Source organism: Xiphophorus hellerii, chromosome 6 (assembly GCF_003331165.1).
Source record: "Xiphophorus hellerii strain 12219 chromosome 6, Xiphophorus_hellerii-4.1, whole genome shotgun sequence".
Lineage (NCBI taxonomy): Eukaryota > Metazoa > Chordata > Actinopteri > Cyprinodontiformes > Poeciliidae > Xiphophorus > Xiphophorus hellerii.
In genome coordinates this window covers 26,922,608-26,948,101 of record NC_045677.1, presented here as the reverse complement: position 1 = coordinate 26,948,101, position 25,494 = coordinate 26,922,608, and the positions used below count along the sequence as shown (strand labels likewise).

General features: G+C 37.6%; 2 protein-coding genes across 3 annotated transcripts; both read right to left on the bottom strand.

Moving 5' to 3' along the window:
• Positions 1-2,078: 2,078 nt before the first annotated feature.
• Positions 2,079-20,775, bottom strand: LOC116722209 (cyclin-Y-like). 2 transcript variants are annotated; one of them, XM_032566405.1, is made up of 11 exons: positions 20,289-20,775; positions 9,413-9,487; positions 8,499-8,516; positions 8,192-8,226; positions 7,916-8,010; positions 7,791-7,826; positions 7,423-7,480; positions 6,967-7,086; positions 6,566-6,732; positions 5,825-5,987; positions 2,079-4,709 (listed from the first exon to the last, which is right to left on the bottom strand). In XM_032566405.1, the coding sequence occupies exons 1-11, from the start codon at positions 20,440-20,442 to the stop codon at positions 4,593-4,595; spliced, it is 1,038 nt and encodes a 345-aa protein (XP_032422296.1). In that variant the 5' UTR covers positions 20,443-20,775; the 3' UTR covers positions 2,079-4,592. The 2 variants fall into 2 exon arrangements, with proteins under 2 accessions (XP_032422296.1, XP_032422297.1); XM_032566406.1 differs by lacking the exons at positions 8,192-8,226; positions 20,289-20,775.
• Positions 20,776-23,413: 2,638 nt separating this feature from the next.
• On the bottom strand, positions 23,414-25,412 carry LOC116721247 (tripartite motif-containing protein 16-like). Its single transcript, XM_032564855.1, has one exon. It carries the CDS (start codon positions 25,373-25,375, stop codon positions 23,690-23,692), a length of 1,686 nt encoding a protein of 561 aa, XP_032420746.1. The 5' UTR covers positions 25,376-25,412; the 3' UTR covers positions 23,414-23,689.
• Positions 25,413-25,494: the final 82 nt, after the last annotated feature.

The following is a 25,494-nucleotide window of genomic DNA, read 5'->3' as shown; positions in this document are numbered from 1 at the left end:
GCTGTTGCACCTCAGGATGATGCAGGTTGGATTACCTCCAGCTGGGAGGAAGATTGATGTATCGACGTCCAGAACATAACTCACAAATGAAGCTTTTGGTTTCAGAGTTGGATATCTGACACGTCAGGATTTTTTAAAATATATAACTTATTTTTGTCATCATTCACCAGTCCATGATAGGATTGCTAACAGCATAAAATTGTTTAAATGTGAGTTCAACAACCTAATTTTACCCCTTTGTATGGGTAGTTTTATTATTACTTTTATTTTAAATGTAATCATTCTTATTAATTGAACTTTTTTCTTTTTTATTTTATGCAAAATTTCTGTATGTATAATTTGTTTATTTGTCTGATACACGTGTTTGTTTTAAATCGTTACAAAATAAAAGTAATTCTAAGTTTAACAGCGTCTATTGGCAAACCGGCCCCTAGGTGGCAGTATAAGCCACAATTTTCCTGCAAATGAAAATAATAAGTGACTTAGAACTTACAGTAAAAAAAATTAAATAAATAAAGTGGGTAGATTAGCCTAAATTTGAATTCAAGTGTAGCTTTACTTCAATAGGCCATTAATCAAGTACAATTAAAAAGAAATTATGCAAAAGCTTAACAAATAAAAGTAAAATGAACTTGGTACAAAGGCTGAGTCAGTGTCTGATCATAACATCTGCATAAATGTGCAGAACAATATGTATTAAAACACACAGAAACAAAATTTTGTGCAAATTCTGGTGTCTTACAATATGAAATTTAAAAAATGAGTAAATATTCCAAAATAAAACAATGAGGTGCAAGAAAAGACATTTCCAAATGTATTTTTTCACAAAAAAAAGTTTTTGATACCAATACTTAAAGTAAGAGTAAATATATGCTTGTGCGTTTCAAATGATTTAAAGTAACAGTATACACAATACTGTTTGCTTTACCTCCAAGTGGCTGACAGAAAAGGAACAAGAACAAAGTTTGTGCGCAAACAAGACGTCTCACTTTAACACAAAGTGCTTGTTTGTTTCTCAGTGTGAAAAATAAAAATAATTGGTTTTTGGGGAGGTTAAGGAAAAGTGGACACAGACTGATACCTAAATTAAGAAAACTCTTCTTCATAAATAAACTTGTAGTAATGTGATCCTTTTAATAATCCTCTGTCGATTACTTTCTGGCATTCATAAGTCAAAAGGCAAAGGTCTGCTTTTATGCTAAGCTGAGGATAAATCCTAGAAGGAAGAAGTCTTTGTGTAATTTGATCCTTTCTGACCTGAATCTGTCCATCTCGGGGTCTTCAGGTGGTCATGTGAAAGGTCAAAGGTCAGGGTGTCTGTTGCAGCAGACATTCAGTTATCCAGACAACAGCTGAGCAGAGAGGCTGCTGTAACCAAACAAACTTTCCTGCCGATCAAAACATTTCATCACTGAACACACCTTTAAATCTTTTTTTATTATTATTTTTCAGCCAGCTGACTGATTTGACTCTGTCACTGTTTTTTCTAATTGCAAAATTTACAAAAAGAGAAGCAGAATTTTTGGATGAGCCGCAACTGTCAGATACTTTACAGGTGAAGGTAAAGAAACCAGCACAACAAAATATTGTTGACCGTTAACACTTTGTTCTGGAAATCATTACTTTACTGGTGGAGTGATTTCACACATACGTATTCAGATAACTAAGAATTTGAATTGCAACTTGAATTCGCTTGGCTTTAGTAGAGAGGTTTCTTTCTGATAATTCTTGAGGTAAAGCTGCAGAGTATGCATGTAATGTTTTTAAAATAATCCCACAATGACCTTCAACATTTCACACGTTAAGACTGCAAAGTCTGAGCTTTGGGTTCTTCTTCTGTTTTCTCTTTGACAGGATATGTTTTTCTGGAATAACCTTGACTGTTTTGTAGCATGTTAGACTTCAAATTGTTTGAAAAGTCGTTCCACGTTAAACTATAGCAACAATTTTACTTTTTTTGCATGTATAATAAGCAATATAGGAACTGAAAAATAATAGAAAAATGCTTTGTAAAACAAACACAGGCTGTCTAGTCCTAAAGTTGTTAAAAATGCACAAACCAGCATCAATGACTCACATTTACTAAACAAGAGTATCTTCTTTTATTACAAAACACAAATCAACAAAACCATAAATAATTTACAACAACCTTTTCTGAGAATCTGTACTCTTTATAAACTGTACAAAGATAAGTCATAAAATAAATAAATGCATTACTAGCTTAATGATCAGACTAATTCAAAAGAAACAATATATATTTGTGCTAATTGAACACAAAAATGTTGCTTAATGCTGACAGTATGGATAATTTAACACAGTATGAAGATGTTTGTTTTTAGGAAACATTCTGGGGGAAGAAGTACATTTGATGTCTCAAAAGGGCCTAAATTATATCCGATAAAGAAAAGTCTTTGGTTGCTACAGTTTACGAAATTTTATTTCATTTTTTTGTAAAAAAAAAAAATTATGATCGTTTTGTTTAACCATGTAAAACAGGAAACAGTTTTGTTTGCACCATTTGTTGAGGTTTTAGAACAAAAATATATTTCTCTCACCCGGCGGTAAAAACAGGGATCCATTAACTGTCAGTAAAACTTATTTTTAATGTAACAGATGATAAGAGTCACTGAGCAAAGACTGGAAACTGTTCAAATGAACTGGAGGTATAGCATGTAATACTGAATAAATAAAAACAAATTCCTCGGATTACTCTTGTTCCTCTTCTAATGTTTTCTGATCATTCTCCTGTCAAATGTTTCATTGGAGTTTTGAGTTGATGTAAAAAGATGTTTTTATGTTTCATTGGTTATTTGAGGACTGCAGTAACACAAACAAAAATAAAACAAAAGGCTAGAAAAAAATGCTGCTGATTTGCCTACTGTGCAATTTGTTGTTGAGGTTCATCTTCCTCAACTTTCTGACATCACCAAATTTGATCATTTCTTTCATGAAAGTTTCTATTACATCAAAAGTTCTTTTTTGTTTTTGTTTTTTTGTTGTTGTTGTTTTTAATTTTAGGTTTTGTTGAGCTTTATGAATATCTTTAACAGAAATTCTGGAACAGGAATTCAATTCTCATAAATTCTTAATAATTTATGTTCACTTTTCTCTTTGTTGCACGGATAAAACGCAGCTAAGTTGCTAATTTATCTGAGGCAACAATAAGTTTAGCTCTGCATAGGCAGTCAGCATAACTGTCTGATGCAGAAATATAACAATATGAAAAATTCACAACATTATCAACTAAAAACATTTGGGTTATTTCAATGGTAGACATTTTCTCTTAAAGGGACCTTGATAAAAATTAGGCGTCTCTATGATTCTCCATGTTAACGCCTTACTTCAAAAAAATCTGAATTGTCTTTAAAGAAAATGTGAGCTAAAGTTAACTTTTCACCATCCAAAGTATCAGCTGACCTGTCGGCACAGAATCAAGCCTTTGAGAAAATTTCACAAAATAAATCAAATTAGATATTATTTGATCTGAAAAGGAGTTGCTAAGCAAATTTATAGCTCAAGAAAAATATCATTTTTTCTGGTAAGACATTTTTATAACCTCGCAGTGAGAAGTTCTTTAAATCTGAACTGAAGCTGTCCTCGTTTTTCTTCCAGAGAGAAAACGTAACAGAAAGATCTTTATGGACACAAAGAGCCCCGACAAAATGGTTTTACTTTTAATATTACGTATTAATATTAATACTTAATGAAGCAAAGAAGGGTGAGGTGTCCTGTAGTCCACTGTGAAAAACATGTTAAAATTGACATGAAGATCATAGTAATACTGATAATTGGGGGGAAAAGGATAATTTTTATGTTATAAACACTATTTAGAAAAAAAAACTTTCCTGCTATTGCTTAACTGAAATTGACCCCAAAAGAACAAACTGTCACTCATGTCTGAATGAACATTATTACTAATTTTATTATTCCTGGCACCTTCTATGTACAGTCTGAGCTACTTCAAAATGTTCCCGTCCTTATATTTAAAATATGGAGCATCACAGGGAATCGACATATTTAATGTTCTACCTGAGTATTAAGAGGTACACCAGAACTACTGTAAACCTTCCAGAAGGTACTCATTGTTTGGAGTACTTGAAATAAATAACAAGTAAAAAGCTCCATACTAGGCTAATGTTTGAATTGTATATTCCTTGTACGGTTGTCTGAATAAAAGATCGTATTAGACGTATATCTTAAGACAAATTCAGGAGAAGCCTAGAAATATGAGCAGATGTTTCACAAACTCCTGTCCCGAAACGTCTCAAGGCGTCTCCTCACCCAGGACTTGGTCCAAAGCTTTTCGTCTTTTCACAGGTGAAAGAAAAGTCCAAAATTCCTGCATTTTCCCAGTCAGTAGACAAGTCGAGGCACTACGAAGGCATCGTGTTTAGGTAGAAACTTCTCTGGAGTCTTATCATCCAAATCCAGTGTTCATGTTGCACATACAGTAGATCCACTTTTTAAGGTGTGACCTTCACCAGCTGGTGCTGATGTTCCATCAAGTTCTGGACTGAGGATCCAAAGGAGCCAAAAGGTTTGACGCATGTGGTCCAGTCAGTTCCACGAGGCTCCTGGACGGTGATCCGTGGTTAGGAGAGGATTGCAGGAACCCATCGTCTCCCACACAGGTTGTCCATGCTGGCCGAGCGTTTCCTTGCTGCTCTCCGGATGTCTTTGTATTTGTCGTCACATAGTCTGGAAATGGCCTTTGGAAAGAGGGGAAAAAATCCAGTCAGGTTGAGAGAGTTTTGTTTTCGGTATAGCAGAACATACGTTTCGTCATAATAATCTTTCTGTTGAGCCACTGAGGTTATTTTGTAGAAATGTAACTAAGAATCCATTTTTTTCTGTTCTGTCTTTATGATTTGCTACAGCTGAGGACTAGGGCCAGTGAAAAAATAAAAAAGTCAGAGATTAAAGTCCAAATTCTGACAAAAAATTCATAGGGTTTTTTTTTCCAGTGGCCCTAATCGTCTTCTGTAACTTGTAGCAACCAATAAGACACCTAAAGCTGAGGAAAGGAGTAAAGATATGCAGTAAAAAAAATAAATAAATAAACACACACACACGCAAGCCGACACACACACACACACACACTAACCATTGAACAGTAGGCACAAGATTTATTTGCACATTTTCTCCTTTGTATCCCACCAGACCCACATGGAATGTTTCTTGCTGAAAGTCCCAATTTTATTGTGTAAGATGCCGTGTCATTCATACCCCCAAGAAATAACAATTCAGAATTTTTGCCTGTGATATTATAAAAAATAAGTTGTACTGAATAAATACATTTAAATGAAACACATTGTCAAAGCATGCTTCTGCAAAAATAACCTAAAAGATTGGTTGACTTTAAGGATTTTTGCACATCTTTACTAGGGCTTCCAATAAAAAATGTAACTTGGATAATTAGTCATTAAATAATGGGAATAGTTTAAGAAAAGATTAGCTGCTGCTGGAATGTATTACCACATTGCATAGAGGACTGAAAGCTCCCTCATTTCTTTGATTCATTTAATTGTGCTCTTTCTGTTTCCTAATAATAAACATCAGAAGAAGAAAAAAAAATCTTCTTTCTACAACAGACTTCAATGAAAACAATACAATTTACTTGGTAAAGCGTCACATGCCACATTTAGGTTAAATACTGTAACAAAGTTTGTATAAAGAGAAACAAATTTTTATTCTTTGATCCCACCAGATTTAAGAAATTCCCCAAAAGCCGTCTTAAAATAACTACAGTAGGATGATAAAACTATTGTAAAGGAAACGGTCTGATGGAAACAGATAGTTTCCTTCTGGATGAAAACGTCCCCACCTCCAACTTCTGGGCCTTTTCCCTGCTGAGCGGCTCCAGCGGGAAGCTCAGGTTGTTGGACTCTGAGAGCGATCGCAGGTCGAAGTAGTACTTGGCGTAGACGCTGGATGGAACGTTGATGTTGAACTGCAGCAGTTCCAGAAACTGGCGCTCCAGTTCATTCCTGGTTAAAAATGAAAAAAAAACATAAAACATTGATCTTATTCCTGAATTACTAAATGTAGAATATTTTTGGGGTAAGAAAAGATTTTGAACTAAAAAACTGCCACAGAAACGCCTGAATGTTGGGAAACAGATCTGAACGGTTCGGCCAGACGCAGTGTTCTCCAGCCATGGAGGAATTTCTTTTACATAAATTGTTCACATTTAAAGTTAAATAAATAATTGCTTAATTTTACAAGGTGTGATTTTGAGCTGTGGTGAGTTTTGCACATTTACAGAAAAAACAGAGATTCTTAAAGTTAATATACTGCACTGCTTGCGCTTGCATGCAAATAAATCCAGTATATGTTGGGGTTTTTTACTTTATTTTATTTACATCCATCCAACTTATCCAGTCTGCATTGGCAACATCTTCCAAAAACTGAAAGCTTGAAACCTGTCACTATTTTCTGATTATGCTAAACTGTTTCTAAATTCTGCTTTCTTCGCTATTAAAGCCTCACGATGCTCTCTGTGCAACTTGCACTCGAATCTGGTTCTTTTCAATCGAACCAAAGCGTGCAGGCAGAGCTGACTCACATGTCTTCCACAGTTATGTCCTTGAGGATCTGACAGTAGTCGACGTTCCAGACAGCTTGGTCATCCCAGACCTTTGAGGCGAGCAGAATGGCGCCCAGAACAATCCTTTTCCAGTTTCCAGGACAGATATCAATCTCTGCATAAGTGAGCAGTCTCTCCAGGTACACCTGCAGAACCAAATCAACGCAAACAAGAAAATTCTTTTACTCGTGCAATTTTATGCTTGAATAATTTTGCAAGTATTCATTCACTCTGTGCTGAATTCCTCCTTCTACTACTAAGAACCATTGCAAAAAAATGAATGCACGTTTAACGCAAAGACCGGTGGAAGTCATTTTCCACATTTTGTTTTACATTAAGAAACAAGTTGCGTATGTTTGCAGTATGATCAGAAATCTCACCAGTGTGACGATGGCACATTCAGCTGTGAGCTGAGCAGCGCTGAACAGGGTTCTGACGAAGCGGTAGATCTGCTTCTGCTCCGGGTCATGCTGGTTGTAGTCCAGCGGAACCTCTGTTTTCTGGAAGAGAGGAAGCAAAACACGGACAGAAATGAGAAAAGGACATTGTTAGTGACTCTAAAGCTCTTAGACTGCAGGATATAGTTTAATAAAATATGAGAGCTGGCTCCAAAATCCATGAAGACTTCAATAATCATTGAAGAGTTTACCCTCAGATTAAATAAACTCTTTAATAATCCTATAAATAAACTTACTAACAAAACATCCCACACATTTTACCTTAAAAAATAAAAAGTTCAAGTGATATGAACTTTTCATATCACAGCATTGCGTATGGAAACCATGGAAACAAGATCACAATCTAACATTAGCATGCAAAAGAATAAAATCACTCACTGAGAGAGGATGAAGCTTTTCATCAAAGATATCCAACAGCATGCCTCCATTTGTGTCTCTGCAATTGGAAAAAAATTATTTATTTTGAAGTTTTGGACTTCAATTCATGTTTAACTTAAGATATGTCAAGCAACAACAGAAAGTCAAAAAAAATGCTACAGATTCAGTTCAGTTTCAGAAATTTCAAGTGACAAAAAGCAAAAATAATCCTTAATCTAAAATTTTACATCTCGCTTGGTGCATTGATATAAAATGAGGTTACTTTGAAAAGTATACAGTCATGTCCCAACAGTGCAAAATAAACTAATCTAAGCATCAACAGTCTGCTTGGCATCAAGTGGACAGATGATGGCCGTCAGAGTCCTCACCTGTTTTTTATATGGTAGTAAATCGCTAAAGCAACACTATGAAAGCAAAAGAAAAGAGAAAAGTCAATGATTAGCTAGAAAACAGAAATATTTTTGCTATGAGTGCACAGTTTTCATGTTCCAACCATTTGATGGTGTATTTGAGGTTGGGCTGGCTGACTGTGTTGTCGTCCAGGAAGATGGTTGAGCAGGAGCTGTATTTTCTCCTCAGACTGCCATGCTACAAAAACACACACACACAGAGAGAGAGAGAAAGACTGGATTACAGCGGCCGTTGTTTTGTCTGACCCACATGAAGCATGACAGATTCTGGGTGACAGTGATGTGCAACATTATTTTTAACAGCAAGAGTTGCATTAAAAATAATCAACAACTTAATTTAGCTTTTACTCTGCACTCACATTATTGATGAATTGGCTCTTTCGTTTTTCTCGCACTGTAAAAATGAAAAATGGACAAAAATGAGAACAGAAAAATGATTTATGATTATAACTCGCTGTAAGTTGCAGTAAGCGACATGCAAAAGCCAAAAGTTATCAACCTGCACAACATGCTCTTAGAACAGGAAGCCAAACCAAAAAAAGAAATCAACACTGTTAACTGCAAATCACAAAAAATGTTGCGCAAAGTGTTAGAAGCTGCAAATGAACACCAGCAGCGCAGTGAGAGGGTCCGGCCACTAGAGGGAGATGAAATCACAGGACTCACCATTCCTGTAAATCACATCTGAAAAACAAGAAAATCAACAAACTTAAACTTTCTGCACCTCAGACAACAACACTTGAAAGGATGTTACAAACAGATTTATAATAACTATGTTATTTTATTTAAGCAGCAGAAGAAATGACAGCTGCTTTCTGTTTTAAATAAAAGCAACTGCATCATGTTAATAATTTTTGTGCAAACAAAATACCACTGAAATCATATTTTTACATCATCTCACTCTGAAAAGCTTACACTAGTACAATAATATGTCTGCAATATTAAAACAATTTCAGTTTCAAAATCTCTTGAATTTCTCTGTAAGTAGCCATCTGTTGAAAGTCTGCAAAAAAATCTTTTTACACATTGAGGTTGTCAGAAATAAACTGTTGTTTTCTCTCTTTAACTGGTTATTAACTTCCAAAATCAGAGAAAAATCATGTGTTTAAATTTGTAATAAATAAATTAATATCTTCAGATTTTTTTTTAAATGTCAGAATTATGAAAATCAATTAAACATACATGTAAGAACATTTTTTATTGTGTATAATGATTGCATACTTTTTATACATTCAGGTATTTAATTAACAGAAAAGTTTTCACAGCATGTTTTTGTTTAAAATGCCCTCTAGTGGACGTATTTGGAGATTTTCTGAAAAGTGACGAGCAGGAAGAAATTCTGTCACTTATTTCTAGACATGTTTTAAAAAAACAGAAAACAGTTTGGAAAACTACATGAGATGAATAACCTCCTGAAAGCCCATTTACAAATAGCCATTAAATTACCAATACCAGTTGCTTACAACTACTGAAGATCCACAATATGTTGATGAAGATTCTACCAGACAATTTCCACGTTGATTATCCTGAATCTTCAATATAATTAAGAAAAATATCATTAAGAAAAACAGGCTGCTTACCGTCATTATGAGATTTGCTCAAGAATATAGTGCTGGCCCGAGGATGGTCTGATGGGTTGTACTCCATGTTCAACTCTATAATCAAATAAAATAATCAATCTGAGATAAGTTAAGGACAATCATAAACATCTAAAACTCTTCAAAATCAGATATGGCATATCATAAAACTTAAAAATGTATTTGCGTCTTCATTGTGGAGAAGCAAATTTATCCCACTTTTGGCTACATTAACATCGGTAATGTTGAAATTATCAATATGTGGAAATGAGAAAACTTTGTGATTTGTGTATCAACAGATACAAAGTCAGAAGCAGAAAAGAACATACCTTTATTTATTTAGACATACATCTGCAAACCTTGTGGTATTAGCAGTTGGCAGTACTTAGCATGCTAAAATGATACATAGCTTTGCCCCTTTATGTAATACTAAGCATTTTATGGAGCTAAAATGTTTAGTGTTAGCTTAAAGACTGCTAGTCATGTATTTGTTCTGCCACCATGAACTATTTTTAATGTTTAAATTTTGAGATGCTTTGATTATACAGTAGTTATCATCTGTGTTTCCCTGTGTGCTGGTGTTTATCTTATGTTTTGTGACTTTTTGCACAGAAATATTCAGGCTTGATTTATTTCCAAACAGAATCTGAATTTCACTACTGTTATTTCCCAGCTTATCTCTGATTGGTTCAGATGTCCTTCAGTTTCTATCCAGATACATTGTTTATCTGAGATCTATAAGTTGATGACAATTACATTTTACGAATATTTCAGAGTTCTGGTTGTCCTTATTTTTTGTTGTCCTTTCAAATACTCTTGTTTTTTGGAGTTGTGCTCACTTTGTTGTAATTTCAGTCTCTGCTGTAAAGATTCATTTGTTTTATGTTTTCTCTATTTGTGGATCTCACTGAGGTTTGCTGGAATCCCAAACATTGATACATGTTTATTTTTTTAACCCTTTCTATGTTAATAAATATAATTGATTTTCCTTTTTTTGTTTTCTATAGCGTGCTTCATATTTTCATATCGGTTCTGTTCAAGTAGTTTCTTTATTTTAAAGGTCCAGCAGTCATCAGGTTGCTGTATAATTGGTGAAATTAAACTCAACTTTCCACAAAAAAAGTTGTTAATCATAGTTAATTTCTGATTTTTCTGATTTTCTGATTTGAAATTGATTGTTTTTTTATTAGACTAGGTTGGTTTGAATAGCTTGTTTCTCTTAATAAATGAAATCATCATCATTTTCAAACTGCTATTTATGTTTACTCCGGTTATTTTGTGGATCTGTAGCAGCTTCAGCCTGACAGTCCAGAAAACATTTCAGAATCCATCAGGGAGCTCCCAGAGTTTACAGCGTCTCACATCACTGCTGACACGCGATACTCGTCACCTGAAGTAAACTTTAACGGGGAACAGAGCTTCGCTGTGGCGAACTGAAACCCGTCACCAGGAGAGCCTGCCTCTCTGCCTTCCTGTTCCTGAATAATGAACGAACAACAAGTCCTCCCTGCTCTGCAGAGATCAGCTCCAGTTCCACGGTGCTGCAGTGTTTACAACGTTTGTTTAAAACCGTCTTTCAAATCAAAAAGTTTCTAAGCTGTGAATTTATAATGTTCTTGGTGAGTGCTGCTGGAGAAATCTGCAGCACGTTCTCAAATGCTGCTATCAGTTACCATAAGCAGGTTAATCCCATTTATTTCTCAGGTCTTTTCTTTCTTTGGTACTGAAGACAAATAGCCTTCAGGGTTTCAAAGATTTTCTTATCTAAGTCAAGGAACAAAGGAGGAAAATCCTTTGTTTTCTTCAAGGTGCTTGAGAGAACAAAGACCTGAAAGCCCAGAGAAAAAAAACCTCATTTACCAAAACGAGATTAAAGGTGTAGCCTTAACTCTTCAACTTATGTCTTCTCCATCTATTAAAAACCTGGTTATTGGCTGAATATTTTGTTCTTGCCTCTGTGTCATTTTGAGATTTCAACCTTTTTATAAAATTTGTGCTTATTAGTGAAATGTGCTTTATGGAGTTAATGTTTCTGCACTATTAATATGTTTTTTTGAATTACAAAGCAACTTTCATTAACGTTTTAATTTACAGTTCTATGACTGTATTTTCATTTACGGTGACTATATTCGCTGTAACAACCTCAATGCACTGCATTAATATGATTTCATTCATGGTAGTATTACTGTAATTTTTCTTTATAAATTATATATTTATATCTTATAAATTATTTTTTAAAACAAAAAAGCAAGCCAAACCTTTTTTTGTTTGTAATGACCACAAAAGCTTCATTATAAGAAATATTTCAAATACATTTTTTGTTCTATTCTTCAAAAATATCAGAATTTTTCTGAAATCTTTAGATAAGCTTACAGGTGATAAATAAAAATACCTAGATTACAGTTAGAATAGTGATATTTCTATTTTATTTTATGAAGTTAATTACAGAATGCCTGTGAGATCTGCAGAGTTCTCTGCTGTGAATGTGATCTCTGCGTTATTGTTGGAATCCGCGGCAGCGTGAACAATGCTTCGCTCCCATGCAGTCAGGGAACGCGCTTCCTGTTCAGTCATGCATGCTGATCTTTAATGGTTTCATTTCGGAGGAGAAACTGGACCAATTTAAATGGTACTAATGCTAAATGTACAGTAACCAGTACAGCTGGGGTCATTTATTCAGTAGCAATCATTCAGGCATAAAAAAGTCTCATGAATTCAAAGGATGGACTACAGTTGGATCTTTGGACATTTGGTACCAGAATACTCTCATAATGACACAACTTGTTCCTTTTTATTAAAATAAATCTAGAAGAAAACAAAAAACAGGGCTTGATAGACTGAACAACATTTCTGCATATCGGGGTTCTTTTCCAAAGAACTATTAGCTTAACCGTTGGAAATCTTGAAGATTTTCTTTGACAAAATCATCACCAATGATTGGCACATGACCTCCACATGACCCCAAAACACCTGGAGAGGAGAGGAGAGCTGCCTGTGAAGGCACTGATAACATGCAACCTGCACACGAAAATGTTTCCATTAATGCTGTCTAATATAACACTAAGCAAACATTATAGACCTTTTTACAAAGGTACATTTGGAAAAACTGTTTCTACAAGAACTGATACAAACATCCACTATATTTTATACTTTAAGGCAGAACTAATAATATATATATATATATATATATATATATATATATATATATATATATATATATATATATATATATATATATATATATATATATATATATATATATATATATATATTAAATATATATATATTAAAACCAAATTAAATATTAAGGTATCTCAGTATGTGATGATGAATATACTCATTTACTTTCAATTAAAATGAATATTGAACTGAAAGAAGATTTTGTTTAATGCTTGTTAGAAGCTGTCAGATCAGATGTTTCAGGATTAAAGTCCTCTTTATTTTAACAACATGCTGATACATGTAAAAACCAGTCTTTGTTCATCAATATCACATTCTGTTTCATGTTTTTCCCCCCTTAGAGGGGAAAAAGTGTTGAAGGTTTAAAAACAAAATCCTAATAAAGAGTTTAATGCCTCTGACTCAAATATTTAGCAAAAAAAAAAAGAAGAAATGCTAAGAATGCAAGAAAGACAAGATGAGTTGATTACAACTGATAAAGTTTATATCTCAGCTCTTAGATCAGTCCTGACAAAATATAAAATAAATCTCAGTTAAAAAATGTAATTGATTTCATATTTTCTATTAATTTCCTAGTATTTTCTGTCCGTCATATAAACTTGAAAATAAAATCTGACACTGTATAACATGAGTTCATAATATCATGTCAGTGTAAAAATAAAAAATATAAATTCTCTTGATATCAAATTAACATTGTTCTTTGAGTCAAAGAAGAATGTTAATATATAAAAATATATTTTAAAACAGGATTTCTGTCAATGAAATAAATTGCAGGCATAAAACTTGAGACGTTTTCAGAGGTTTTTGTTTGTCATGTAGGTTTTGCCGCTTTGGACACATTTTACTCGGAAGTGAGGGGAAAAAATGTCTCTGGATTGTAAAGGTTGCTGACCTTGTCCAGTACCTGGCGCATCAACAATCTCCAGCTAATACCTGAGCAACATTCCCGACACAGAGGCTGACTGGAGGAACTGTGCAGTGCAAAGCGCTTCCTGTACCTAAATTAAAGAGCATCAGCTGATGGCTCAGAAAAACACAGTCAGCTTTGTGGAAAATAAGGCAGATCATATGACCACTTTGTCTCTTGTTCTCGCCGTCCACATCCATCTTCCTCCTCCAGAGTTGGCGTCTGTCTCTATCTAGAATGCTGTGTTTGTAATGTTAGTTTATCAGATTTTACTTGAAATCTTCCAGCCTGTTCGGCTCGGTCGGGTTCAGTGAGGCTGTGACTTCAATGTTACAGCAAACATTAGTTACTGTCAGAGATGATGAGCAACAAGATCATTAATTAATCAGCTCATATTACGCTGGTGTTGCTAAAAAAGACCAGAATGGCAAAAATGGATAATATTGTACTCCATAAGTACAAGAGTTAGATGAGTAAAATAAAAAATAGATAACATAAACTGCAGTAGAAACTGGAGCAAATGCTTAACAGGAGAGTAGTAGGAGAAAGTTGCACAGTGTTGGAGTAATAAGACCTGAATTCAGTCATTTAAAGGATGACCCAATCATTTTGTCCAAGTATGTGTCCTTGTTTCTTTCACAAATAAAAACCCATAAGCTGTGCTTTAAAAGAGTAATGTCAGTAATAAACCTGTACTGCCAAAGGCGACTCATTCTCTAAAGCGAATACCATCGTTCTTGATTCACAGTTTTTCCACAGCAGTTCAGCTTTAAAATCTCAGGTCTGCTGAGACACACTGCTGCAGCAATCACATGTCCTCAAAATTCACAGCATGCTACAGGGTCAGCTACGCACACAACAAGCCTCTCCCTGAAGAAACATAATAACTCTGTTGTTCAATTAACATGGATGTTTTTTTATTGAAACATTATTTTAAACGTAAACACCACCAAACAAAAAAATGTCCACAAAAAGCAAAAATCATAATGCTGCGTTTGGCTTTATCAACGTTTTCTCAGATAATGTGTTTTGTTGTTTTCAGTTACTAAAATTTCAAATCTCTGGGTTTTTAAAATATTAAATATTCTGCAAATGTATCCCTGAAGGATTCCCATGACTCCCTGAACTGCATAATCCTCATGTGGCTGATTATCCGCCTTACGAATGACAGCTTGTCCAAACGGGACAGGATCGCTCTGAACTCAACGGCTTCTGAAAACAAAAAAGCGCAGCCAAATTTCCACCTCTTACAGTTTTAGAAAAAATATTTGAAGCAGAAAAATTAACATGGTTTTTAGTGGCAGTGATGGATAGATGAGACAATGTCTCTAGGTTGAAGGAATAATACTGAAAATACTGTATATTCCCCCCAATCAGGGTTAGATATAGTAAAAAAAACATCATGTGGTATCAACAAAATGAACAAAAAGTTTGTTTATTTTCCAAACCAGGCCCAGTTTTCCTTCAGGTTATGAATTAAATGTTTAGAAGTAAAACAAATTACAGCTTCTTTTAACTGATCCTATATGCAAATGTCATTATCACAGGTCATTTTGTCTTGTTTTTGTTTCATCTACAGTTTTATATATTTTCCAGGTATGTTCAGTTATATTTTATGAGGTTGAACTTCACTCTTTTGATAGAACATTTCAGCTCTGTGATGTTACATAAAGTAAAAGTAAAGTCAACGTACACTTTTGCTGCTTTTACAGGATTTTTATAGGCAAAGTGTAAAAGTTTATGAAAAGAAAGAAATCTGAACATGAAGGGTTTGTTTGAAAGGGTTAAAAGAAAACACTCTTTTTCTCTCAAAAAATGTGGTTGCACTACTTGGGTTTGAAAGATGAATCCAAATGAAGCACAAAACTTCCAGAATAATGTCAGTTTGATAAATGAGAAGCTCCTCCTGCAGCACGGTAGTGGAAGCGTTATGATTTGGAAAATCAGCACTTTGCTGGGACTGATAAAAATACAAACAGGTTGTTTTTTTGTCTGTTTTGCTCAAGGCTATTTAAGACGCTGACTTCACTCCATCCAGTCTGTAACAAGTGAAAGAGACGGTGAGGTTGAAAAAGAATTGGAGGGAATTTCAGATCTTAGAGCGGCAGCAGAGCTGGTTGAGGAGGAGAAGCAGCTCATTCCCAAAAAAACGCATCGTCAACTGTTGGAAGCTAAGTTGTTTTATACTTCTAAACTTAAGTAGCACTGATTTGTTCAATAACTCTTACCAACTAAAAGCACACATTTTCTTCATTGATTTGCAGATGCTGTAGTTTTAAAGTCCATTTAAGTGGCAATAAAAATAATTGTGAAAAGCCAGTCCAATGCTGTGAAGTAATTATGCTGTCCTGTCATATTCCTTTTTCACTGGGATCAGTGTTGTCATCCGGTGAACTGCTCAATATAGCATACTGTTGATTTTTGGCCATATTGTCACACCCTAGAATCAGTCCTGCACTCAAAATGATTCAAATGTGATTGTAAGAGACTTCTGCAGTCTTAAATTCCTCTACGGTGCAGTGAGAAAATAATAAAGTTAGACAGAAAGCAACTACTGAGATTTACTTCTGAACCCAATAAAATTATCAGGTTCAATTCAGGGGTCCTGGAGAGGAGGGTCCGTCGGATAGTCGAACCTCGGATTCAGGAAGAGCAGTGTGGTTTTCGTCCTGGTCGTGGAACGCTGGACCAGCTCTACACCCTCGGCAGGGTCCTGGAGGGTGCATGGGAGTTCGCCCAACCAGTCTACATGTGTTTTGTGGACCTGGAGAAGGCGTTCGACCGTGTCCCTCGGGGAGCCCTGTGGGGGGTTCTCCGGGAGTATGGGGTACCGGGCCCTTTGATACGGGCTGTCAGGTCCCTGTATGACCGGTGTCAGAGTCTGGTCCGCATTGCCGGCAGTAAGTCGGGCTCGTTTCCGGTGAGAGTTGGACTCCGCCAGGGCTGCCCTTTGTCACCGATTCTGTTCATCACTTTCATGGACAGAATTTCTAGGCGCAGCCAAGGTGTAGAGGGGATCCGATTTGGTGGCCTTAGGATCTCGTCTCTGCTTTTTGCAGACGATGTGGTCCTTTTGGCTTCATCAGATCGTGATCTGCAGCTCTCGCTGGAGCGGTTCGCAGCCGAGTGTGACGCGGCCGGGATGAGGATCAGTGCCTCCAAATCCGAGGCCATGGTCTTGAGCCGGAAAAGGGTAGAGTGCCTTCTCCGGGTCAGGGGGGGTGTCCTGCCCCAAGTGGAGGAGTTTAAGTATCTCGGGATCTTGTTCACGAATGGGGGAAGAAGGGAGCGGGAGATCGACAGGCGGATTGGCGCAGCGTCTGCTGTCAAGCGGGCGCTGTACCGGTCCGTCGTGGTGAAGAGAGAGCTGAGCCAAAAAGCGAAGCTCTCGATTTACCGGTCGATCTACGTTCCCACCCTCATCTATGGTCATGAGCTTTGGGTCATGACCGAAAGAACGAGATCGCGGATACAAGCGGCCGAAATGGGTTTTCTCCGTAGGGTGGCTGGGCTCTCCCTTAGAGATAGGGTGAGAAGCTCAGTCATCCGGGAGGGACTCAGAGTAGAGCCGCTGCTCCTTCACATCGAGAGGAGCCAGTTGAGGTGGCTCGGGCATCTGGTCAGGATGCCTCCTAGACGCCTCCCTGGTGAGGTGTTCCGGGCACGTCCCACCGGGAGGAGGCCCCGGGGAAGACCCAGGACACGCTGGAGGGACTATGTCTCTCGGCTGGCCTGGGAACGCCTCGGGATTCCCCCGGAGGAGCTAGAAGAAGTGGCTGGGGAGAGGGAAGTCTGGGCCTCCCTTCTGAAGCTGCTACCCCCGCGACCCGACCTCGGATAAGCGGAAGAAGATGGATGGATGGATGAAGGTTCAATTCATTCTTCTAATTCTACTTAATAGCTTAGAGTTTGTCAAAATGTTTTAAATGATTGAGCCAATTGTGCGGTATTATAAAGCAGTGGCACTAAAATGCTACCAATTTCTTATTAAGGCTGGAAAAGGAACATGTGACGCCTTGAAAGCCGACTTGTAAGGCTTTTAAATTGAGGCGTGAATTCTTGACGCCGGTTTCTCCCTGGAGGCCTCGTCTGTCTGCTCCAGCTGGATCCCTGCTGCCTCCCAGAGACTCATTTTTTCATATGGAGCTGCACATTCTAATAAAGCCGTAATCTCCGTCGCATACTGTCAGTGAATTCATAACAGAGTGAGCACATTAGATACGCTCCGGTTTCAGTCCCCGCTTCACTGAGACAGACTGCGTCTCAGCACGGCTCATCTTTATCCCTCCCCAGAGGAGTCGCCTGACCCTTTCAATCATATTACTATGCAAATATTTAGCAAATACATGTTTAGTACAAAACATATTTCCATCCTACAATGCAATGGTGGAAGATTTCCAAGCAAAAAGGAAATCGTAACCTGATAAAGACAAAGCACTCAGGTTAACAGCTGCTACAAACAGCATGCAGAATGTATGAGGTATGCTCTGTGCAAGCACACAGGACTGATCATTACATGCTGATATTGTTCAGATAGATGTTTATGAACTACATTATATAGCGAGGCTTAGGTAGGAGCTGATTGTTCTCACTGAAGTTAGCGGTTCTGTCTCTGTTCTAGTGCGAGATAAAAACGCCTTGGAAAAGTTCAAACCTTAAACTTTTCAACATTTTTGACGTGGTACCTACAAACATCAATGTATTTTATTTGATTTTACATGAAAAACCAACTCAAAGCAGCACATAACTGTGAAGTGGAGGTAAAATGGTACATTGAGATGTTTTAATGATTTTAGGTCTTTGAGTTAATACTTTGTGGAACCATCTAATTCCATCTATTAGGGAAATTTAGATACAAGTTTTAAAAATCTAAAAATTCATGTTTTTCCCACTTTTCTTCCTGAAATCCCTCAAGCTGAAGCAGGTTGGATGGAGAGTAATCAGTCTTGCCACAGACTGGCAATTGTATGAAGAACTGGGTGTCTTCATCAAACTGTTTCCTGGTTCTGATTTAAACCGGGTCAAAGTTCTCAGGTCTTAACGGGGAAGAAGTTTGGAGACTAAAAGACGAGTATTTAACTATGGAACACTGATGTTTTAATTCAAAATTTCTTTGCGAATCAGTTCGCAATTAGATGGTTCCATGTGTTAGAATGGCCTTTAACTAGGCCATTCTAACACATACATATCCTTTCATTTAAACCACTGAAGCTCTGTCTGTATGATTGGAGTCAGTTTCCTGCTGAGAGCTTCAACTATTTCATCACTAACAACTTTTCTTTCAGATAAAATTAGCTCTAAAATACAAACACAACAATAAATACGCCTGACAAAACCGTAAATGTAGACATGTAAATGGGAAAATAAATCAAATGTATTGCAATACATTTTTCACATCTTTATTAATTTGATAAAATGTTCTATTTAAAATAAATGAACCATTATATTTTGCGATGCTGAATCCGTCTCTGGGTGTACAGACACTGGTAGTCAGCTGATCAGAATGGCTGTAATGCGATCCGAAGCTTCTCCACTCAAGTAAACACAGAGCACAACGACAGCCACCGGAGAAAGAAGCGTGTGCTCAATGTAAAGCAGATGTGAGTCTGTGTTCAGTCAGTCCTTTAAGGGATAAGAAGACCTAAATGCTGGCATTGTACAATAAATGTTCCAGATATTTCATGTTTCTCTGACATTTATTTTGATCTTCCTGACCAACCACATCAGCTCAGGTCACACCCTGGACAGTGTTCATGCACTCACAGCACAGTTTAAAGTACTCAACTGACCAAACACTCATTTTTAAAAGGACAACAAAACCTAAGAAGGTGTATCAAAATACCAGCAATTTACAACTTGAATGAAAACTTGTACAAATTGCATCCCATTTTGTGTCAACATCTGACAGCATTTAATACATTCAAACTGCTTACCAAATATATATTTGTCGAGCTGGATTAACTTTCACTATCTGACAACATTTCCACCAGATTTAGGTTCCAGTGACCAGGATGCTAAAGCTCAGTGAGAATAATGGAGACATTTTCCAAACATCCTGCAGCCCTGATCAGAAGTGTTTAATGCTGAAAAGAAAAATACCGTTTGGATAATATGAATAAGAGTAGAATAGATGACCAAGCGTCAACAGCAAGAACCAAAACATTGCATTTTCTTTTGGGTCGTAAAAATAAGGAGTAGATTTCTGTTAGACGCAGGAGGCCTGGTACAGCTTCCATGTATATGAAATCACTGACTGCAGATAAGGCAATCCATTCAGCAGAGCATTCCCAATCCTGAATGGCTCAATTGTAACGCATATTAGCATGTATCAGTGGAGGCTTAGAGTTGGAGGTGAGGGGGGTTGCACAGTTGCTGCTTCTTTCATGCACAAACTGAAAACAAAGGCCAACACAAAGAGTGCCCTGATCTGATCAGCATGTTTCTGCAACATCTCTATATTCAAACCTGCACTGGCGGCCATGTCCGTCTTTACTATAGGATGAGGAGAGCGATGATATTTTTCTCCCTCTGGGGTTACTGAACAGATTTATTCATTTATTATTTCATATTATTTTGAAAACAATGTGTGTTTTGCCTTTAAAACAACTAATACTGATAGAAATATAATGAATTGCTTTAGTCTAATGTTGAAATTATTTGGGAACTGTTTTCATTTTATTTTCTGTATCTTATAATAATTATTCCACAATAAATAGTAACTCTAAAGATTCTGGGATACTAACAATTATTCTGCATATATCATGCATCCTAAACGTATGGCTAGAAATTTACCGTCGATGTTTTCCCTGTCGCTGATGTGCTGGAGGTTGCACGCCGTCTCCTCCCTGCTCAGATCCGACTCCTGGTGGTAGGGCTCCAGCCGGGAGTGGGCATTTCTCCGCAGCTTGGGGCTGCCAGATACGCAGCAGGAGGTCGTGCTCCCCATTTCTCCTCCAGGTGTATAAAAACAAATAATCCTTTCCGCGCTGAACCAGGAGCTGAAGCGGCCCCGAGGAGCCCGTCATCCACACAGATCAACTGTGCGCTCGGGGCGCATCCTCAGCAGACCCCGTCAACCTTCAGCGTCCACGGAGAAGCTGTCAAACGGTGCGGATGTGTCACTTCCACCCTTACAGTGATGGAGGCCAAATAACAAACCCACAGTCACACGCATCGTGAGGCAGGACTCATCTTGTGACGCTGCAGGCGCACAGTGATGCGGGAATCCTGGAATCGTGCGACACAATTCAGTCTGCGCTGCGCAGTCAGGAAAGGCTGGCGGTTGTTACTGCGCTCATTCACAGCATTTTACGGTAAGCACGGTTATGAACTGCTTTCAAAATAAAAGCATGTTTCCGGCATACATATATAAACTGCGGCGTTCCTGATTGACAAAGCCTTACTGCACGCAAGCAGCAAAAATAAAAAATAAAAAACTAAAACGATTGGTGATTTGCTTTCAAATGTGACCTGCATTACAAAGCTCGTTTTAAGATGCTGCTCGATTAGGACTTAAATGAATTGTAGAAAAAGGTGTTTAACTTTTGTAAATGTCACTTTTCTAGTCAGATTTTTCAAACAGTGGGCCACTGGTGGTCTGCAGAACATGTCTAACACAGGGGTTTCTGAATAAACCCCGCTTCGTTATTCAGAATTTTGCAGAGATGCGAGTTTCATCTGAAAAGATCCCTGCTTTCGTCCACTTGAAGATCTGTGTGGCTCACAAGAACCCAGTAGATTATGTTGAAGGCATTGGTTTACAGAGTGAAAATTTCTTGATCCACATTCAAGTTGACTTGCTTACAGCCTCATTGTCAGAGGTGTTTTTCATGAAACTGAAAGATGTGGCTTGCTGGTAACAGTGGATAGAACTTCTTAGGGTTTTTATCCTCTTTGACTGGATAGATGCCAATGGTTTGGTTAATGTCTTCAGACCAAATTGAAAGAGAAATACTGAGTTAGTACAACACTCGTAAATAAACCACCACCCCATGTGCAGTTGTCTTACAGCCCCAAGTCTTTGGCTCAGGCACATCTCCGGTTTGTGAAATGAGCAAGCAGAACCCTGTTGACAAGATTATACATATTTTTACTTTTTCAGAGGCAGATTAACCTTTCACTCCCTTTGAGTAAGACCCAACCATAATCTTCATTTAGAAACCAAACTGCACAATTATTAAACAGCATATTGTTACAAGTTCTCTCCAACCGTAAAAAAAACAAAAAAAAGAGATAATACCAACCATTCATCCCGAAAACCACAGCACACGTGATCAAGACTACCAACGCTCCCACGGTTCCAGCCACAGCCTGAAGCTGTACCAAACATCTGAGGCTTAAAAGCTCCATCAGCAGCTGCAGGCCATCAACTCTTGACTGCTTCTTCTACTTCTTTGATGATTTTTGGCCAATAACGAAAATGGTGCATTACTACCACCAACTGCCAACTCTTGATTTGTTCTCTCTTAGAAAACAAAAACAGACAAAGTTCAGCGATATGCAGACATTCTTTGGACATGTATGGAGCACAGTCTTTCAGGAATGTTTCTAATCCTTTCATAAATAATTCTGTTTTGTGACGTTTTTGGGTTGTTTATGTTTTTTTTTTTTTTTTTTTTTTTTTTTTTTTTTTTTGTAACCCCTCCAGGGGGTCTTTTTGTGGGCTCTAGTGTCCCTTTTTATGAAGTAGGCTGACAGGAAACAGGGAAGGAGAGGGGGGAAGACATGCGGTAAATGTCGCCGGGTCCGGGAGTCGAACCCGCGACCGCCGCGTCGAGGACTTGAGGCCTCCAAATGTGGGTCGCGCTAACCCCTACGCCACCACGGCACGCCCCCGGGGTTGTTTATGTTTACTCTATATATTAAGCTGTTGTGTTTGTTTCAAGAAATATTTGTGAAAAATATGGTGGTTTAACAGACATGAAGAATTATTTTTATAAAATAATTATACTGTGTTTTAGGATATCTAAAATATACTTATTATCCAAAGTACTACACAGAAATCTTCTTTGTATTTTTAACTTTTCAAATAACATTAAAAACCTCTGTTTTATTGAGTTTGTTCAATGTAAAATTACAAAAACTTTCTAAAAACCTGGATAAAAGTTCCCAGGTCTTGGTAGACAACACTGTGGCAGTGGAGCATCTGACTGAATCTTGCAGTTACTTTTTTGTAGAGTCACATTCTGACGACAATACAAAAAATAAAATACAATTTAACAAGATAAAATAATTTTAGATGTTTTCAAGATCTTTTTGTTTTTTATTTGTCTAATAAACTATGAACTATGAGGAAAAAATATGTCTGTTAATTTATGAGAAAACTGAACTTGATTTGCAGCATGATGGCCAGTAGTTGATGGTGTATTTTATGATGCATCAGTGTCCACTTCAGTGGTCTGTGTGCATTTATAACATAAAAATCCACAAGAAGCATAAGAAAATGGCTTTTAGATAGCTGGCCACTGTAGTGACTACTATGCATGAAAGGGTTAAATTATTTTGTTGGGATGAACTGATTTAGAAATCAACAATGATATTATTCATGTGAATTTTGAACAGTTTTCAACACAGCTATACATTTTCTTTTCTGAGGCTTGAGCAGTTTCATAACTCTAAGTTGAATGTGTGACAAGTTTAAAATCTTTATCATCTTAAGAGAGTCTGAGTAACAGACAAACTGATTTCAAATGTTTTCATCATCTGTATTTCAGTTAAATGAGAATATGGACATAAAAGGCTGAAACTGACACGTTAAATTTTAACTAAATGCGTTGGAGTCGAGAACAACATGAATCTTAAACAGCATTTATTTTCTCATAATACTGTTAGAATGACAGAAAATACATGTAAGATATTTCATCTTTACAGACCAAAGAAATTAATAACTGAAACAACTTTCTTGTGAGGTTCATCCTAAAACAAAATTTACAGCACAACACAAGAGGTAATGACGAGTCCACAAATATTCAACATAGTTTCATATGTGTCAAGTTGCAACCAAATGTGATCAAACAAAAACATGATAGAAATACGTTTACCAATAATTTCTAACATCCTGGAATGCATTATAACAGAACATATCTAGAACAGGCCTCTGACAGCAGATTTATTTGCAATTTAGACATGAAACAAAAAGTGTAAAGAGTTTATGAATTAAAAGTCAGAACCAACTTGAATGAAAGTAATTTGTTTTATACGAGTTTACAGAACTCTGCAGAGCCTCCATTGTGATAAACATAAACTCCAGCCAGCAGCGGTTCAGTGAATCTGGTCTGGACTCTGTGGATCAAAGTCATGGATTCAGAGACTCTATAGAAGGACAGAATACCTGCTTTGTGATCCAGGTACACTCCCACTCTGGAGGAAACTGGACCTGAGATGAAGGTTGAGATGTTGTTGTGAACCAACTGATAAGCAAATTGGAAACAATTTAATGCCCAAGATTTGTCAGTATTTCCAAATCCACAATTATGTCCACTTCCTGCTATGCTGATTTTCTTGTATGCAACTGCTATGAAAACTCCTCCTCCACTCCACTCCACCTCCCAGTAACAACGTCCAGTCAGACTCTCTCTGCTCAGAACCTGATGGTAATGAGTGAATCTGTCTGGATGACTTGGATAAATCTGAGGTTGATCCATCAATACCACCTTCCTGTTCCCTTCTGATAGTTTCAGGTGTGTTTGTGCTGTGTTTGGATCCAGAGTGATTTCACAAGAATATTTTAAGAATCCAGCTCTGCTCTTTGGTTCTGGTTCTGATTCTGGTTCTGACAGTAGAACATCCACCCCAGTGACCATCAGTGAGATGTTTGTCCATGAGTCTCTCAGGACGTCCTGTAGTTTCTCTCTGAGCTCTGACACAGCTGCTGTCACGTCCTCAAAGTGTCTCAGAGGACGGATGTTGATGCTGGATGAGTGTGTAGACTCACTGAGTGCTGGCAGTGAGGGGTAGTTGAGGAGAAACTGGTTGTGATCCTCTGTGTGTGAGAGCTGCTCCAGCTCAGCGTCTTTCCTCTTCAGCTCAGTGATCTCCTGCTCCAGCTTCTCCTGAACATCTTTGACTCGACTCACTTCAGTTTCCTGCTGGGATCTGATCTGCTGCTTCACATCAGAGCTTCTTTTCTGGAGGAGACGGATCAGCTCAGTGAAGATCTTCTCACTGTCCTCCACTGTTTTATCAGCAGAGTGATTGATGGCCTCCACCTCCTGTTGAAGCAGCTTCACATCTTTCTCTCTGTCTTGAATCAAGTGTTGAATTTTCTTTTGTTTCTCCTCCAGCTCTCTCTGCCTTTCAGTCCTTTCTGCTGCAGCTGACACTGTGTCATGGCCTTTATGTTCATCCACAGAGCAGAGATAACAGATACACTTCTGATCAGTGCGGCAGAACATCTTCATCACCTCATCATGACGAGAGCAGATGTTCTCCTGGAGGTTCTTGGACGGCTCCACCAGCTTGTGTTTCTTCAAAGGAGCCACATCATAATGAGGCTGAAGGTGTTTCTCACAGTAAGAGGCCAGACAGACTAAACAGGACTTGATGGCTTTCAGTTTTCTTCCAGTGCAGAAATCACAGGCCACATCTTCAGGTCCAGCATAGCGGTGGTCAGCAGGAGCAGCTTGGAGTCCAGTCTTCTTCAGTTCTTCTATTAAATCAGCAAGCATGATGTTTTTCTTCAGCACAGGCCTTGGTATGAAGGTTTTCCTGCACTGAGGGCAGCTGTGGATTCCTTTCTGATCTTCTCCATCCCAGAAGCTTTCAATACAGTTCATACAGTAACTGTGTCCACAGGAAGGAGTCACTGGATCCTTCAGTAGATCCAGACAGATCAAACAGGAGAATTTTAGTCGGTCAGGCTGATTTTCTTGCTGCGCCATTTCTCTCTTCAGTGTGACCTTTCAGTTTCTCTGAAACAGAAACTCACTGAGCTCTGAGTAGCAAAGAGATATGGAGGAGTGGCAAAGAGTCTTTACATTTTAGAGGCATGGTGAGTTAA